At 38.5% G+C, this 18,901-nt stretch overlaps 2 protein-coding genes and 1 pseudogene across 2 annotated transcripts; 2 read left to right on the forward strand and 1 right to left on the reverse strand.

Moving 5' to 3' along the window:
* Window positions 1-157: 157 nt before the first annotated feature.
* Window positions 158-10,323, forward strand: LOC114735873 (lon protease homolog 1, mitochondrial). The gene is made up of 20 exons (XM_028923648.1): window positions 158-667; window positions 1,884-1,949; window positions 2,124-2,315; window positions 2,402-2,467; window positions 2,680-2,721; window positions 2,858-2,980; window positions 3,370-3,468; window positions 3,685-3,750; window positions 3,845-3,931; window positions 4,345-4,384; window positions 5,468-5,639; window positions 5,944-6,068; window positions 7,228-7,358; window positions 7,442-7,546; window positions 7,752-7,865; window positions 8,029-8,196; window positions 8,344-8,445; window positions 8,619-8,840; window positions 9,130-9,648; window positions 9,847-10,323. The coding sequence occupies exons 1-20, from the start codon at window positions 356-358 to the stop codon at window positions 10,021-10,023; spliced, it is 2,928 nt and encodes a 975-aa protein (XP_028779481.1). The 5' UTR covers window positions 158-355; the 3' UTR covers window positions 10,024-10,323.
* Window positions 10,324-10,603: 280 nt separating this feature from the next.
* LOC114735874 (peptide chain release factor PrfB2, chloroplastic-like) lies at window positions 10,604-14,122 on the reverse strand (annotated as a pseudogene).
* A 436-nt stretch (window positions 14,123-14,558) lies between these two features.
* LOC114735876 (RNA pseudouridine synthase 1-like) lies at window positions 14,559-16,179 on the forward strand. The gene is made up of 2 exons (XM_028923650.1): window positions 14,559-14,811; window positions 15,413-16,179. The coding sequence occupies exons 1-2, from the start codon at window positions 14,640-14,642 to the stop codon at window positions 16,093-16,095; spliced, it is 855 nt and encodes a 284-aa protein (XP_028779483.1). The 5' UTR covers window positions 14,559-14,639; the 3' UTR covers window positions 16,096-16,179.
* The last annotated feature ends 2,722 nt before the right edge of the window (window positions 16,180-18,901 follow it).

Consider the following 18,901-nt stretch of genomic DNA (forward strand, 5'->3'; position numbering starts at 1 on the left):
AAAATAAAAACGAGGTTGTTGGCGGGGGGTGTAATTAGAATTATTGGATCTCAAACCTTCCTAATTAGAATTTTGTAGGCATCCAAAGATACAAGGGCAGAGTCCATACCGAAGGCAGGGCGGGACTTTGGCTGGACCAACAGGGTTAATTTCGTCAAACAGAATTCCCAAGGGTTTATGGTGGGCTTTGTGGCCTCAACAGGAGCGCGTATTCGTATTGTATGCAGCTCTTCTATTCATTCGAGCGAACATCAATGGCGGTTTTCGGCCAACTCGGGCATCCATTTTAGGGCTTGAGCCAAGCGCCAATTTCAGAAATACTGTCTCACCACATTTCTTCATCTATTGCATCATTATGTTGAAGCTCATTTCCTCCTCATGCGTCCGAAGCCGTGCCCATCACCTTTCCCCGAGTTCGATACCGGCTCTCCGGCCCGCAATCGATTCCACTCCGCCTCTGCTTAATGTATTGAGTTCTCTGAGGCGGCTAAGCTTCAGAAATCCTAATTTAGGAGGCAGGGTATTTTTCTGTTCGGATTCTAATGATGGGTCCGATCAGGTAGTCGAGGCCCAGGTCAAGGCAGCCGAGTCCAGCGCCGACGAGGCTGACTCTAGGGCTGCTTCAGCTATCGTTCCCACTAGTCCCAGACCGGAAGATTATCTCACGGTTAGTTTTGGAGTTTTCTTCTGCTTGGCAGTATTCTTTAGCCAATCATATGCTTGGCGGTTGAGTGTTAAAGAAATGGTCAAACAATCCGAATTATGCAATGTAATTGCTATTCAGAAATCAAAGTCTGTAACTTGAAGCTATTGCTGTAACTTAGGATTCAGGGCGTCCTTCATTTGAATATGCATTACTCACTCCTTCGTTATTGAAACATTAGTTGAATTTCGAACTAGAACTTGGTTCCGTTTTCTTTTTAACCATCCTTCCATCTCTGAATTTTCTTTAATAACTACGCATATTGAACCTGATTGGCACTTGGTCATTGAAATATGTGGGGCGGAAGAATTGCAGCTTATCATCATCCTTCACAATAATAAAGCAACTGGAGATGCAAAATGAGTGATAGATGTTGTTTCCTCCCATTTTTCTCCGGCTGGAGGCAGCCGTTGAGGGTGAGATATGATTCTCATCTCTGAAATGGAACTGAAACTTCGAATTCGTTGTTTAAAACCAAAAGTTGAGCTAACATCTGAGAACCGAAGCATTTAGCTATAATACCTGCAATGTGTTCTCTAGTAGCAATAAGTAGTTACTGTTGGTCTTGCGCTGTAATTTGTTCATCCTCCTCCAAGTTTCAGTGAACCCAAGGGAAATAAGGTCGAAGTGAATGTAGTTGTTGAATCTAACACAGGCCTATCTATAGGGGACATACACAATGCTATATGCCAGGAATGCAGATCAAAACGTAATATTGTACGAGAGCAAAGATGTTAATGTTTGTTTAGTTTCCACTCCCTGTTGCTGTAATGTAAAGCTAATCTAGAGAGGGTGAATAACCTTATTTCTTCAAGTAATTTAATTAAACTGAGAGAAGTTTTGGCAAGTATTCAAATTTTGTGTTTTGATTCTTCGAAGTTTCTTCTGGTCTTGTGTTACCTATTCATTTCCAGACTCTGCTGAGGTATATATTGACGTATATGGGATGCTTTATGCTGTTTTCACGCTCTTGAAGTAAATGGAGGATCAGATTAGCATTATGCTGTTTTTCCTTTCTAATATTGCTTAAAAAATAATGCATTTGGAGTTGGCCTATCAAAAAGTATTTGGAGCTCATGAATTGTTATCCTTTCTTTGCACTGCTTTAGAAGCATTAACCTTGCTTGCAGACATATTATCATATTTTTCTGATTATTCTTTTTCCTTTCTTTGGAGACAGGTTTTGGCATTACCGTTGCCACATAGACCACTTTTTCCAGGATTTTACATGCCAATCTATGTTAAGGTGTGGTGGGATGTCAAGACTGAGAATTAAGCATCTTTCTTTGCTCCTTACATAAAGCTGGCTGAATCATATCAGAACCGTAACATCTTATCAGTGGCTGACTGGTTTTAGCTAATTGCTTCAAATGTAGCTCGATACTGTAGTTGTCTAATGATTATTTAACTGTACATCCAGGATCCCAAATTATTGGCAGCTTTACATGAAAGTCGAAAACGGCAAGCCCCTTATGCAGGTGCTTTCCTCCTTAAGGATGAGCAGGAGGCTGATTCAAGCATGGCATCTGGCTCTGAAACGGAGAAGAGTGTGTATGATTTAAAAGGAAAAGAGCTGTTTAATCGTCTTCATGAAGTTGGTACCCTTGCCCAGGTATGTCTGTTTGCAACTTATTTGTTAGTGCTTTATGATTTATTGCTTTAGATGTCATCTCATTCTCTGCCACTATTCTTTACCAGATTTCAAGCATTGCCGGGGACCAGGTAATCCTTATTGGTCACAGGCGTCTACGGATTACTGAGATGGTGAGTGATGGCTGTGTGAAGATCTACTGATAGCGGTGTTTTTAATGTAATTTTTGTCATCCTCTCCGTTAGGCACTTTAGTTTTATTCACAAGGATTTCAATATTCTGATTATTGCTTCTGTATGTTTGTTGTTACCCTGTTAATCAATAATTTTCTGGTCGATTACCATGTTAATATCGTAAGAATGAATAATATATGCCTTCTCTACAGGTTAGTGAGGATCCACTTACCGTAAAAGTTGATCATCTCAAGGTCTGCCATCTATCTGTTGTCTCCTCTATGTCCTCATTTTTTGTAGACTGAAAATTTCTTCTGCTTCTAGTATTCAAAGAACAGCATGAGCAGCATAATATGACACGTGTTTTTAATTGTGTTCTTGGTACCTCAGGATAAACCTTATGACAAAGATGACGACATGATAAAGGCTACATCATTTGAGGTTATATCAACCCTAAGGGATGTTCTTAAAACGAGCTCCCTTTGGAGAGATCATGTTCAGACTTACACTAAGGTTTGAATCTTGCCTATAAGCGTGTTTCATGCTTTTTTGGGGTTGTCCTTTGTCCGTGTGCCTAAATAATTATGACCAACTTATTCCATATAACTAAGATTCGTTGTCAATTTCTATAGGCCTTTTTTGACTGTTCCATGAATTATTAAACAGTGCACTAGATCATGTCTCTTACCCATTTATCATTTCAACAATATTTGGTCTCTCAGCCCCCCATCCCGGTTTTTATTGCTTTGACCAAGTAAAACACTAGTGTGGCTAAAATTGCCTCATCTGATGATAGTGTTTGTAAGTTGAAATATTTGATCAGCTGAGCATAGGCTGCATGGTTTAACACTTTTTATTTTAATCTATTCTGTTCTGTTGACTCTTTCCTTAAAATTCTGCAGCATATAGGTGATTTTACTTTACCAAGGCTTGCAGACTTTGGAGCTGCAATATCTGGGGCAAATAAATTGCAATGCCAACAAGTGCTTGAAGAGCTAGATGTGAGTAAATTTTGGTAAATGAGATTGAGAAGCTTTAACTTGATGTGATGTAGGCTACGTCCTTGTTTTCCAAAGCATTCGTCATTTTAATTTCTTGAGATAGATTTGCTAGTATATATGATGTTAACTTAGTATTTAACATTTAGAGAAAGGCAAATCAGGAACATATGCTGAATGTCGTACATGTGGAGTTATTTATGCTGTTTTCTTGGATAGGTTTATAAACGATTGAAACTTACTTTGGAGTTAGTAAAGAAAGAGATGGAGATCAGCAAGATTCAGGTGTTAAGGCTTTTTTTTCTCTCTTGGTTTTTTGTTTCTTGTTTATATGGTGCTTAATTTTTCATATCCTCAACCCTGCTTGTATTCTTATCAGGAGTCAATTGCGAAAGCAATTGAAGAGAAGATAAGTGGTGAGCAGCGTCGTTACTTGTTGAATGAGCAACTGAAGGCTATAAAAAAGGTGCAAAGTCCTCTCTTTCCCTCTGCCCCATGGTGTTTGTTTGAACGGACAGAGAAATTCCCCTTTTCAGTATTGAAGTTCAGAACATGTGAATATTGCTTACAGAACTGAGCCTCACGACATAGTCTGCCCCTAATCCTAGAAAATCGTGTTTTTCATTTTCTTGCCACGCTTAGTAAGGGATTTTTCATTTGGATTCATAAGCTATATTAAAGATGTTGCAAGTAAACATGTGAGGTAATTTCATGAGGATCTATTATATCCCGGGTTATAAAATGTTTATATTGATTGGAGCTTCTTGATCTAATTGGTGCATAAAATAATTGTGAATTGTGGATATTGTTGCTTAAAAGCTCCACCACTTTTGTGCTTATAAATTAATTTTGTTTGATTTATTATTATTTCTATTGCAGGAACTGGGACTGGAAACAGATGACAAAACTGCTCTTACTGGTTGGTTCTGATTTACTCTCTGTTTTTGATACATGATGGTAGATTTATTTTGCTTTTTATCCTGCTTAAAAGATCAAGTTATTGTATTTGTGATCAAGGTTGTCAAATCGGGATATGAATTGTGAATCGGAAAGCCAATTTTTTGAATCTTGAATCGAAACTTATCATGAATCGTAAGATTTATGAACAATTATTAAAGATGACACAGGTAATTTTATAGAAGAGAACATAAAAAATTTGTAGATATTAGGTTCTGTACACCTCACAAAAAATAAAAAAAGTCAATATAAATCAAATTTCAATGACAATTAGTCCCCAAAAACAATTAAGGAATAAAAAATTAGGATTTTGATTGATATTTGATAAGTTGAAAGTGATAAGTGTATTAGAGAGTACTTATACGACAGATTGTCTCCTATAAATAAATAAAAAATCAGAAAAAATAAATATGAAAAAGGTTTTTTAACGTGTTGAGTCAGATCCAGCACGACTCAGCACTACATGAATCACACAATTCTGGTGTGAATCGCATGATTTAGGCCACAAAAAGATACAATGAGAGATTCGTATATTTTATTGTCTATTTTGTTTCAAATCGCAAGATTTGAATCGTGAATCATGGGATTCTAACTACAATGTTTGTGATGTATAATCGAGCAGTTGAAGTCTATCTTTCTTAATTACTAAAAATGTTGACTTATCTCTCCATGGTTAGTTCTTTCCAAGAAGTCTGTTGTCATCAATCTAGTCCCTGAAAAATTCCAATCAGTATCGATTTAGTTCAAAGCCATGCCTAGAATAATGTGTTTTTAAAATGAGGACTAAATTGATGTTGACAGTTTCTTTTGGGGATCTAAGTGCTATTATTCTTTTTTAAAATGTTTTGACTGTATGGTGAGCATGAGGAAGTTTTGACTTAATATTATCCACTTGCTGTTTGCTTTCAGGTTGGTCTTCTTATAACCTTATCTAGTTAAGAGTTTCCAACTCAACAGTCTTATGCTCTTATGTGTCAGATGGAGTGTACTTTCTAGTTAATTAGTTTGCTGAAGTTGGCATTACTTTCTATTAAATTCGTTGCAGGAAAATTCAGGGAAAGGATTGAACCAAAGCGAGATAAATGCCCACCCCATGTCTTACAAGTTATAGATGAAGAGCTCACAAAACTACAGCTGTTGGAGGCTAGCTCAAGTGAATTCAGTGTAACCCGTAACTACTTGGACTGGTTGACTGCACTGCCTTGGGGTGAATACAGGTTTGTACTCGTTGAACTTGGTTTGTATTACATTAATTGTCATATGCAGTAAACTCTGTCTGCTGCGTTTCTTGGTTGCATGGCAAAAAAGTTGTGTATTACTAGTGACAACATAAGATTTTTTCCACTTTATTTATTTTTTCTGGTTTTTCTTTGATTTATAACGTTGCTTTGGTATCCTACTGCTGTGTATATTATTTTTACTCTTAATGAAGTATTTTTTGTTTCTGTAAAGTTATGCCTTTTCATGTTCACTTAAAATTCCCATTAATCTGCTTTCCAATTTGTTAATTTGCAAATCAAGTGATGAAAACTTTGATGTGATTGGGGCACAAAAGATTCTTGACGACGACCATTATGGATTATCGGATGTGAAGGAAAGGATATTGGAATTCATTGCTGTTGGAAAACTAAGAGGGACTTCACAAGGTAAATCATTGTTTGTTTTCATATGATTGAACCAGGTTTTTCTTATATTGTAGATGTAGTACTTTAATGTTGAGGTTTATATATCTATATCTGTAGTGTAGTAAAATATGAAACAAGTTTTCCTGCCTCCCCCCCCCCCCCCAATGTAATCTGGTCAGCCAAGGAGGCTTGAACCTGAGCCTTAGAGAATGGATTTAGCTCACTCCTTAGTTCCTGAGCAGATTTTTTCCCTTAAGCTGGGCATGCTTCTCACCCTTTTTTATAAGGCCTACTGTCACAGTGACAAATACAAAGGCAAGCAGGGGTGCTCCCTGATGGGATGTTACTGCAGTCTCTGTTATTCAGCTCAAGAGAATAGCTCCACAGAGTAAGCTCTAGTAGAGGAATTAGACGGATCAGCAACAAACTCAACCACATGCGCGCAATTGAGAGGCACTCCACTCTCCTCACAACTCTCCAATATTTTCCATACCTCTCTCGTCTAACCACCCCTGACATATATTCACCCAAGCTACTAACAGACTGCTAACAAAGTTCCACAAATACCCTTGCTCACAAAACTTACACCTGGTCTTGCATATTGGGCGTTTTCCTAACATATATATGCTTGGGCCTGTGTTCAACACTCCCCCGCCCCAAAGTTTCATGTTTTTCATTTTACCACACCCCCCTTCAAATTTTTCAGCTTCTAGATCCATCCCTAATTGTCTACCTAATGCTAAGCTAAACATTGAGTATTTCATCCACAAATTGGGTGTGCATGATATGAGCGGTTATAAATTCCTCCTGAAACGTGGTTACATGCTTTCTTGTTTCAACTTTCAAATGGTGAAATTAGATCACCACATATCTTGATGTTTGATACTTGTGACAGAAATTGTTGATATACATGCTGTGGTGTGGAGTGCGGAGTATGAATTTTTTTTTTTTGATTGAATGAAATGACGCCTTTGCGCTAATGAGTATTAAGCTTATAATTTGCTTAATTAATTGGGTTGGCCATTCCTCTGTGATGATGACCCAGTATTAGAACTTGAAGTATCATACTTTTTGCATTGCATGTGTTTTCGACACTGATATAGTGGTCTCCATTTTATGCTCACTTATATCAAAGGCCTTTGGTAACAACATACTCCTGATCTTTCTCCCATATATGTAGGGAAAATAATCTGCCTTTCTGGGCCACCAGGAGTTGGTAAAACAAGTATTGGTCGTTCAATTGCACGTGCCTTGAATCGTAAGTTCTTCCGGTTTTCTGTAGGAGGATTAGCAGATGTGGCTGAGATCAAGGTAGCTAATGTCTCTTTGTACTCTACTACTGTGTCCTGTGGTAGTGGCACATGATCTTTTCCGCTAATTATTTTATCTTACAGGGCCATCGTCGAACCTATATTGGTGCTATGCCAGGGAAGATGGTGCAGTGCCTTAAGAATGTGGGAACAGCCAACCCTCTAGTTCTGATTGATGAGATTGACAAAGTAATATGTTGCTATCAGGCTCATTTTGTGCACAGCTAATCGATTTCATTTGACTAGTTTTGTTTAGTATGCCAGTTCTGTTCTCCATCTGGGTCTGGTTGGATTTGACCCTTAAAAACCTCAGGCCTAAATTTCAGTTTCATTAATTATTTGTGTCTAAAGCAAGATTGTTTTGGAATTCATAGTTGTCTTACTCAATTGGCAGTTGGGCCGTGGGCATGCTGGTGATCCAGCTAGTGCACTGTTAGAGCTTCTGGATCCAGAGCAGAATGCTAATTTTCTAGATCACTATCTTGATGTTCCGATTGATCTATCGAAGGTTAGTATTTGATTCAACATTTGTGTATGGTTTTATTTGTGTGCTTATTGACATTTAAAAGGGAATCGGGAATTATTGATGATGGGAATTTGGGAGTTTCAGCGTATTGCAATTTGCAAATGTTTTGACCCTAATGCCTCATGCATTGGAAAACTCACTGCAGGTTCTCTTTGTTTGTACTGCAAATGTTGTGGAAATGATACCCAATCCTTTGTTGGATAGAATGGAGGTGGTTGCAATTGCTGGGTATATTACCGATGAGAAAATGCACATTGCAAGAGATTATTTGGAGAAGACTACGCGCGAAGCATGTGGAATAAAACCTGAACAAGTATCTTCCTCCACCCACTGTGTCCTGCTTTCCTTGTGAAGGAATAGATTACATTGTAGTGTAGTCATAGCAAGCCTGATGATATCGATTTCATTTACTGTCATGTTCCTTGGCTGAGAATTAACCGCAAAAACTAATTTGCTTCAGGTGGAAGTTACTGATGCTGCTCTTCTTGCCTTGATAGAGAATTACTGCCGGGAAGCAGGGGTCAGGAATCTCCAAAAGCACATTGAGAAAATATACCGGAAGGTCTAAATTTTGTTTAGGTCAATATTGTCAAACTTGTCGATATTACCATGTCACGCATGTCATGAATGTTTTTGTAGCTTTGTTCGTTGGAGTCATTCTTCTCTTCATTGATAGACTTGGGGCCTTCAGTCCTGACCATATCTGATATTAGATTTTCTGTAATCTCATGACAGATAGCACTTCAACTCGTGAGGCAGGGAGCAACAATTGAACCTCCTCTAGCTGATGCTCAGGATATTGAACCTAAAGAAGCCAAAGTAGATTTTCAGGATAGGTTAGGAGAGAATTGTGGTCAAGAAAAAACGAGTGGAACCTCTATAGAGGTTGACAAGGAGCAAACAGAACTACCAGCCGATCACTCTGAATGCCCCGCCAATCAAGCTGCGGACCTAGAGGTACTGTAAAAATTAGAGAGTCATAACTGGATTCCTTTATTTATCTGCCAATTATGAAGTTGGCTCTGCTAGAAACGGAGAACCACCAGGTATTGGTGACAAGTGACAATCATACAATTATATCTTTCTTGTTAGTTGTCACTTCTGTTACTATAATACCGGTAATGCGCTGCTTTGTGCTTCAATATGATGATCATCCCTGCAGAAGACGTTTTTGCGAAATTGAGCATATTTTCTCCATAATTCAACAGGAACTGATTCTCATTTGAATTTCATGGGCCTTACGCAGGACAAAAAGGAAAGTGAGAAAGATCGGGAAAGTGAATCAACAATGACAGTTCAAAAAGTCTTGGTTGATAAATCCAATTTAGCAGATTTTGTTGGCAAACCTGTCTTTCATGCTGAACGCATCTATGACCAGACACCCATTGGGGTTGTCATGGGTCTTGCTTGGACTTCAATGGGTGGTTCCACACTGTATATAGAGACTACTCGCGTTGAGGAAGGGGAGGGAAAAGGTGCACTGCATCTCACTGGTCAGTTAGGAGATGTCATGAAAGAAAGTGCTCAGATTGCTCACACGGTTGCCAGAGGCATAATAGCAGAGAGAGAGCCAGAGAACTCATTCTTTGCGAATGCAAAGCTTCATCTCCATGTTCCCGCTGGGTCCACACCCAAGGACGGACCCAGTGCTGGTTGCACCATGATTACTTCACTGCTTTCCCTTGCCATGAAGAAGCCCGTGAGGAAGGATCTAGCAATGACTGGGGAGGTGACGCTTACCGGAAAGATCCTCCCAATTGGTGGGGTACGTTGGGAAATACAATATGCCCATAATGTTGATTTGTTTCAGGAACTAACTGGACATGTTTAAGTTGTCACTAGTGTGTTATACGGAAAGTCTCTCTTGAGGCTTTTACTCCCTCCCTATCTATATTTTGAGTTGGTTGCTTTATCGTGTTTCCCCCCCCTCAATTTGAAACACTCATTCTGTGAAAAATTACAGGTTAAGGAGAAAACTATCGCGGCTAGAAGGAGTGAGGTCAAGACCATCGTGTTCCCTTCAGCGAATCGGAGAGACTATGACGAGCTGGCGCCTAATGTGAAAGAAGGCCTTGATGTTCATTTTGTTGATGATTACATGCAGATATTTGACTTAGCTTTTGGCCACGAGCAGAGTTAGAAAGTGAAGGTACTCTTACGAAAAATATAATATCATGTCGCACACCTTGAAGGCCTTTGAGATAAAATTCTTTGTTGTGCTGCGGAATGCAGCCTGATTTTTGGAGTCCCATCACTTCTGTGTATTTGGTTGAGTTTTCTTCTTTTCCGGAAACGTACGGTGCATAATTTTTTTAAATATAAATTCAATTGTAACAAGAATGTATGTATTTGAGGATGTAATTCCTTTGAGGTGTTTACGGTTTAAGAGAAACGCTATAATAATGCCACAACATTCATATTGATCCGTCTTCATAAATTATTTTTCAATTTTTATTTTAATCTTAGAATTTACCTCACTTGATACAATTAAAAAAATTAACATTGATTTTTGCTCAACTCCATTAATTTGACAAACAAATATTTAATATACAGGAAGCAAATAGCGAAGTTTAATTTAACGTTGCCGCACTGTCCATTTAAATTAAAATATTTTGAATCTGAAGCATAAAGAACGAGCGAAATACTCCAGTTATTTCTTTCTTTTTTTAAAAAATAGTTTCATCTCACTTGACCCACAAATAAACAGCCATGCTAGCCAATAGTAAACAAGCTTTTTTTTTATTTTTGAGTGAAATAAACAAGCTTTTAAACTTGGCAGATACAACATTAGGAAAGCTGGAAGTCGCGGACTCTTGTAAACCTTTCATAAAGAAAGGTGGATGCTTTTATTCATTTATGAATAAGTAAAATTAGGGCAAGTATTTGTGTCGGGAAAAAGTCAGGGCAAGTACCAAGAAAAACGCTTGCTCCTTGTCCGCTACGTCATGTGATAACCCGAGGTCAACTGAAATCTCCATCTCAGAAAATGCGCAATCATAACACGTTTCAACACTAAATGCACAAAGGCAGACGGTGTCACCAAAATGAAGGAACTCGATTCAGGCACCATCCTCGTCTTTATCCAAGCAGGCTGATAAATAGCTCAAAATGAAACCATCAAGGCCCCCTCAAGCACAGAATCGGGATCAGAAACCTCATAATTAGTCCTAAGATCTTTCACCATGCGATAAGGCTGCACCATATATAGAAACAATTTAAGCAAACTGCATAGTTTATCAAATTCTGCTATGTAAATTAAAATAGAGAGCAGATGCCATCTCAAACCGTACATGGAGCACATAACTGCGTATCTGGCTGCCCCAAGTTATATCAGTGAGAGATTGGGTATGCTGAGCATTCAACTGTGCCTGGCGTGCCATCTCCAGTTGATCTAACCGAGATTGAAGCACAGCCATTGCTGAAGCCTTATTCTGATGTTGTGACCTGTTTGTGAATCATAATCAGGCTCAAAAAATGCACGAATGACATTTCTGTAAGCAAAGAACAAGCATCGCTTAAATAAGGGTGCATAAATATCACTTACCTTTCATTCTGACAAACAGCAGTAATTCCTGTAGGAATATGAACTATTCTTACAGCACTTTCTGTTGTGTTAGCATGCTGACCACCAGGTCCCCCAGAACGAAACCGTTCAATTCGAAGATCAGATTCATTAATTTGCACATGAGCAGATGCATCACCCAGGATTGGGGTCACTGCTACAGCAGCAAAAGAAGTATGCCGTCGCTTATTGCTGTCAAAAGGTGATATTCGCACCAGCCTATGCACTCCTACTTCTGCTTTGGCATATCCAAAGGCATAATCACCATCTACTTTAATTGTCGCTCGCTGAAAAATCAAATTAAATGAATTCAGTAACAGTTCTGAACAGCATAAATTGTATTTTAAGTAAAAGGAAGATAACAGACTATAGGCCTCAGTGTGAGAAATATTAGTGGTCCCAGAATAGAATAAACCTCCAGGTTAATCTTGGGAGCATCTCAAAAAAAAAGTTACACTCAGTCTTTCGAAATCATAAACCATAATTACTTAAAAAGTTGCGTTGAGACATCATTGCAAGCATGCTACAGCTGTGTGTAAAATTTGTTTGAATTCATGAATCACGGTGAGAAGGAGAACCTTGATTCCTGCAATCTCACCAGGCATTTCTTCCACTACAGTTACTTTGTATCCACGTCCCTGGGCCCAAAACTTGTACATCTGCATGACCATTGCAGCCCAGTCCATACTCTCAGTACCACCAGCTCCAGCCTGAACCTATTAGAAAATAAAACAACAAACTTTAATGGGACCACATTTTAGTCTGTGCAGCTCATGTTCTTTGAGCAACTGATGCTGGTGATAGAAAAAGACGACTTGTCATGTTGTTAAACAACAACCTCAATGTAACAAGAGCATAAATCCTGCTCCCCAGCAAGCAATGCCTCGAGCTCCTTTTCTTTTGAATTTCTTCTCATTTTAAGAAGCGCTTTCATTGATTCCTGCAAAAGGAGGCAACTTCCATATAGATTAAAAAGAATGGCATTTACTAGTGAGAAACGCAACACTTAAAAAAATCTTGTATGAAGAGACTTCAACATCTGTATTTGACATTCAAGACAATGATGCCTGTTCTCTTCAACTGACAACTCAATTAAATGAATGCTCCAACATTCTAATATAATGTTCACTATCTAGTTTCTTCTTCAAAATAATACTTATTTACAAATTAACAATTATATGCTATGACTTAATGAGTCATCACTATCATAGGCTAGACGTTTTTAGTTAGATTATTGTCTACTTCTTCACAATACTAGGTACACAGAATAAAATATGACTATAATTCAGATTATAAAGTATGACACAAATACATGCAAGACTCCAGTGGCACTACCGCAGCGGTAAAGCAGATGAATACATGCCTAGGAGCAGAAGCTAGTGCCCACCGATTCCAAATCTTCATCATTCTCCTCTCTGGCAAGTTTTATCATGTCAATATTCTCTAGTAGTTCTTGCTCCAATGCGTTCACCTCTTTCATTTTTCCTATGAGCGAACCATGCTCACGGCTTATTTTACTTGCATGCACAGGATCATCCCAAAGGTCTTGCTTATTAAGCTCGGCAGATAAGAAATCCAACCTGACCATCAATTTTCTCCACTGCCAAAACAAACAGAGAAGTTACTTCACGCAGGTTGTAGCCGTCTGACATTGACATATAAAAATGGTCTCTCAATTAGATAATGACATCCCAAGTATGATCTAAGTGAGATGAGAACCACTAAAAAACAAGAAACGGAGTTATTAGCAAATTTCCACCAGAGGAAACTAAAATGAGCTATCTTGTTATCTAGAATGAAGATTTGAATTTGACTCCTCATGATCAGTAAATTGTAATTAACACAAGATATTACTGCCTCCGGTCCTAATTATAAGAACTATAAACAAGGACCGGAGGTAGTAGTTGATAATGGTTAGTTATAGTTAAAACAGTTAGTTTGGGGAATAAATAATAATAGCCGTTAGTTAGTGAGGGAGGTTAGAGGGTGACTCTTTATATTAAGGAGACTCATTGTAATCAGAGGCTAACGCTTATTGACTAATCTCTGTCTCTCTACCGCTACTCAACACCTCACCTGTAGACGCCGTTTAATCAAATGAATAGACTGAGCTACCGCAGCTGCATGACTCTTCCAATCACCCTCGTTCTCGTCTAGAATCGCCCAATTGTTCGCTAGAATCCCGTCCACCGTTAGCCCATCTGAGGTTGACTGTTCTGAAAGCGTTTGGGAACCCCAGAAGCGAATCTGTGAGGCAAAGACCGGAGCCCGGTGACTCCGATGAGAGAAATTGGTGTTTCGAAGAGAATTTGAACCACAAAAGGGGATAATATTCTCTACAAATCTACCCCGAGAAATCAGAATATTTTCTTGGGGGACAGAATGCGAAAAATGGCGACACCTTGACCCAACCCAGAGCAAGCTTGAAGGAGAGACAGTGTGATACGAGTGGGAAGGATTTCCCACAAATGTGTTCAGGAACGCTGAGAACTCAGAAGAGAAGAGGTGCAAAATTCGCCGGCTTTGAGCATCGACTTTGGACTTTCTTATCGAAATTCGCATAAAATTGGACATTTCGTCCAAAATCGAAGTGAAGATAGAGCAACCAGGGTACTTCTACTTCCTAGATCGTAAATTTTACACGCGCGCGCGCTGCTTTTGCTTTGAGAGGGTTTATCAGGGTTTATCGTGCTGTTTATGTTCTGCTTCTCTCTCTCCCCCTGATGAAGACGACATGGGAAGCATCCGTTTGGGCCTTTAAAGCGACGTCGTTTTTAGGGTTCAACTATTTTTTTGAAGTAACGGATCAACAACACCTTTCTTTTTTCATGACAATCAACAAGCAATTCGCCGCCTCGCGACCTCTAACACTGTGTTGCTGATGGACCCAGACACTGGGCCCGGCCCGTTTAACAATTTCTAACAACTAAAATCCGGGTCAGCGGCATAAACGAAGTGGCGCAAATGCCACTCATGTCCTCCCTTCGCTCGGGACTCCTCTTCAACCCCAAATCGGCGTTCCATGCGACCGGGTTTCCCAAAACTGTTCTTTTCCTCAAATCAACTATAGCCATGGTTGACGAAGCAGAGCCAACGCCTCATTCCCGAATTGACCTCATAACCCTCAAAATTACCCCGTGCCACTGTCCCCTCAGCTGCCCCCCATCTCAAAGCAAATTGAGCTTAGTCGGGCCATGTCTGCTTCTTCAAAATCCAGCCTCTTCTCTCTTTCAAGAGCGGACATTCTATACGAAGACGAATGGCTTCTCGCTGTTAATAAGCCCCAGGGTATTTACTGCGAGAGTGTGCTCTCCTCTCTCACTTCAGCTCTCGCTCTACCCTCTCCCTCAGATGGACTCACAGAAGGTGTCTCTCTATTCTTTCTGAGCAATTGTTGAATGCGGTAACCTGGATGCTCTATTTGACTTGTTTGTTGGGTTTGAGTTGACCCGGTTTTCTTAGTATGCTTATCCTGTTTGGTTTTCCCCTTTTATGAACGACTTCCTTTAAAATAAATTAGTGCCAGATTTAAAGAATGAATGAAAATTATGGTCAACTAATTAACACAAGCATTGGAATGCCTCGACTGATTCCTTTTTATACGAACCTTTTTCAGGCCCGAAATAGGACTGAACGAGAGGTAAAATTTTGATTGATAATGATCTTTCATTGAAAAATGACAGTTTTGACGACTCCCCTGAATTTCTACTGCTTTTGAAAGCAAAGCATAATTAAGGATTAGATTCTTCTCTCACGCCCATCCACATTAGTTGAACTTATGAGTAAATTCGGATTGCAGTTTCTAAGGATGCCTTTTTTAAATGGACAGATGCTTGATATCGCTCGAGTTAACTTATGAACCAAGCTGAAAGACTGGCTTCTTTGTCAGCTCGTATTAACACTGTAAAAGTTTGAGGCGCGTGGTTCTTGTTTAGGACAACACTGAGGGCGGTTATTTTCGTTTCAGGAACTAAAATCAGCTTGCCAGAGCCAGTGCCTGAGCCTGAGCTTCATCTTGCCAATCGACTTGACCGTGACACAAGTGGTGTCATGGTCATAACAAAGTCCCACAAAGTGGCCGCTAAACTTGTCAAAGCATTCACTGATCACAAGGTTAGGAAAACATATATTGCCCTCTGCGTTGGTTCAGCTCCACAGTGGGGAAAGATCACTGTAAGATCAGGTCACGGGAGGTCCAAGTTCGGTGCCTGGCGGGTATATGCTACTTCAGATGTTGGCAGGACGCTACCAGGTGGATCAGTAATCCGAGACATGGAAACTTCATTTGAAGTATTATCAATAAATGGAAAAGGGAGTTTCAAGGAACCCTTTGAATCTACAAACAATGAAGGCTTTACTGTGGTTGTGGAACAAAAGGCTGTCAGAGGAGATGTTATGGAAGATGAGATCCTGGTGAGAGCATATCCTCGCAGTGGAAGGACTCATCAGATCCGCCTGCACTGCCAATATCTTGGGATTTCTATAAAAGGGGATGTGAAATACGAGGGAGTCTATGAGTGGCGAGATAAAATTTATGATGCCCATCAGCTTCATGCAGAAAGCATGTCTTTTGAGCATCCTGTTACCGGTATGCAGACTGTTCTCCATGCACCTCTGCCATTGTGGGCCAACCAGACTTTGCAGCTTTAAGTTATAGGCTTCCTGGGCTTGGAAGAAAATAATTCATGGTGTTTTGAGCAAGTATTTTTGGCATCTCATGGATGAAGTTTTTTTTTACCTTTTTTTCTTTAAAAAGATTACAATTTAGTCTCGTATCATCATGTGCTTGGTGCATTGTCCTATCGACAAAGATGCCCTCAAAATTGGGAGAGGTCAGGTCTGACCTGTATGGCTGGTTTAGCTCTCTTTCTAATTTAAAAAAGAAAAAAAAATCATTATACAATGTTGTTGTGAACTAAAGACTATACTGTTCAAAGAAACTATTCATCCTAAGAAATAAATGACGTATACCTGCTTGAAGAAATTGGTCAATTTGGTCTCTTGATTGATTAGAGAGGCGAAATTTTTTAGAAAACGGGGATGAAGAGAGCTTGTGATTGAAGTCATGGAGTTGCTAGGATTGTATATAAGCTGAGACGCCCACCTGGGCAATCCCCGCTAATCTATTGAATATTGACCTTTCTTTTTTTGGGGGGGGGGGGGTTGTGATGCCAATTTTCGGAGATAAAGGGCTTCAATGGCAGGTGGGCGAAACATGGAATTAATCTGAGTTGGTGGGACATGCACGCTAGAAAAGGATTGGAAATAAGTAGAAAGAGTCATTTGTAACTTTTCATTAGAAGTACTATTCCGTCCATCTTTTTAATTAAATTACGCAATTTAAGAAAACAGTTAAAAATAGTTAAAAATAATTAATATTAAGATCATTTTAATTAAATTGTATGGTTTAAGAAAACAGTTAAAATTAATTAAAACAATTAATAAATATGTGGCAAAATACAAATTTTTTTTCCAAATATACCTTTATATATAAATGGATAGATATGAGAGAGTAATAGTAAAATAAATAAATAAAGAGGATATATTAAATGTATTAAATTAGGTGTAAAATAGGTAATAATACATTAAATATGCTGACAAATTTGAAAGGAATTTTATAAAAAGAGACAAATCTATTTAAAAAATTAGATTTTATAATAAGAGAGGAGGGAGTAATAATTTTCTTTTGAGACGCTATCAAGTATACGTGTTGGCCTTTCCACCGGTGAAGGAGGGTTGCAGTTGGGTGAGTACATGGAGTCCATGAGGCATCTGGATCTGGCGTGGAATATACTCCGTCACTATATTTGTTATCACCGCGTAGTTGAGCTTCCCCTGTGATATTCATTAATTATTAGTCGTGGCGAACTAGTGAATAGTGATGTTCATATTTTTCTGTTTACCAGATTTTGGCAAAGTTGAATGACAAGTTATTAAAAAAACTGAGTGGCAGGTAAATTGGGATGGGGCACATGAGATGCATGATGTGGGAGGCGTCTGATACGGGAAACGGTGTTATCATCATCATCGTTGTTGATGATTGTTAATTAGGGAATACGGAAGCAGGTAATGCCTACGACAAGGCGAACGGGGCTTCCTTCCAACGGAAGCATCCAGAAGAGCTAATTATAGCAAAAAGAAAAGCAATGACATGTGTGGCGGCACTCTCACTTGTATGTCCATGCCCTTGGAATCATCCCAGTCAGGGAACTGGGCCCGTCCCTCCTTCCGCCGTTCAACTTTTACGTGAACAGTGCGTCAGTTTCTTTATATAGAGGGGAAAATATGTGGTGCATAATCAAAGAATACAATACAACTGTATATTAATAAGAATGGATATAACAGAAAGAGCTAAGGAGGCGAATTAAGTTTTTAATTCTTATTAAAGAGTGTTTGATAGTGAGTTAAAAAAAACTTTAATTTTAAGAACAAAAATTCTAAAAAAAATTCGTAAAACCTTGTGACCTTATAAAAATGAGATGTTAAATCCATTTTCTAACAGAAAGAAGAATTGAGAATTCTATCTAAACCTGTCTAAATTCAATGTAAAAATTATATTTGAGTCATCGCATTTTTTTCCCACGATATAAATATCTTTTCGTGTAAACAACTTTTAAAATTAACATAATAATTATATTATTTATGAATTATCAATAACATATTTATTATGAATTTAAACTCTTTTTTTGCCGTGAGATCTAAACTCTACTGCTCATCATGAAAAATCTGAAGCGATTTATTTATTTTCGGTGATGGCCGGTTAAATTTTTAAATACTATCTTTAGTATTTAATATAAAAATTAATTGACTAATTTGAATAGATTAAAAAAATTTGTTGAATTAGTTCTTTGTAATAATTAAATGTTGCTTTTTATAAAATATCCTTACTATCATCTATAACTCTATAAGAATATTTAAAATAAATAAATAAATATAAAAGATAAAGTAAATAGAATTCTATATTTAAAACTAAATTAGTTCTTATATTAAGGATAGGAGGTAGTACATTGTATCTATAGGAATTTTGTTTGATGCGACGCAGATGTATCGTTCATTTTTCTCTAAACAGCCAATGCTAAATGAATTATGCTTAAATTTTAACGTTTCATTCTCGTTAAAAACAATTACTGTTGAATATATAATATATTTGGGTTGGATTTTTGGATATAAAAATGCCTTGGCTAAAAAAGGTTAACAAGTACCAAACGCGACCCTCGGGCACACCTTCAAAAAGGATTACATTCATGCCTACGTGTCCCGCATAATTCTGAAGACTTAGTTAACCAATAATAGTTTGCCACATCGTCCCAATGACAATTCTCTGATACGTGGCTCATCAAGATTGGTCCAATCCGGCCCGCATAGTCCACCTCAAACTCGGCCGAAAAAAATAAAAGGAGCACTTTGTAGTTTCGGGAGCACACTCCAACTCAGTGCTTCTGTCTCTGGGAGATTT

The sequence above is a fragment of the Neltuma alba genome, unplaced genomic scaffold, assembly GCF_004799145.2.
Source record: "Neltuma alba isolate B1F8T4 unplaced genomic scaffold, ASM479914v2 tig00013258_pilon, whole genome shotgun sequence".
Lineage (NCBI taxonomy): Eukaryota > Viridiplantae > Streptophyta > Magnoliopsida > Fabales > Fabaceae > Neltuma > Neltuma alba.

Coding starts and splice junctions, on each gene's coding strand:
- LOC114735876 (XM_028923650.1), top strand. CDS start 14,640: ATGTCTGCTTCTTCAAAATCCAGCCTCTTCTCTCTTTCAAGAGCGGAC. Junction 14,812..15,412: donor CTCAGATGGACTCACAGAAG/GTGTCTCTCTAT, acceptor TTTTCGTTTCAG/GAACTAAAATCAGCTTGCCA.
- LOC114735873 (XM_028923648.1), top strand. CDS start 356: ATGTTGAAGCTCATTTCCTCCTCATGCGTCCGAAGCCGTGCCCATCAC. Junction 1,950..2,123: donor ACATGCCAATCTATGTTAAG/GTGTGGTGGGAT, acceptor CTGTACATCCAG/GATCCCAAATTATTGGCAGC. Junction 2,722..2,857: donor TAAAAGTTGATCATCTCAAG/GTCTGCCATCTA, acceptor TTGGTACCTCAG/GATAAACCTTATGACAAAGA.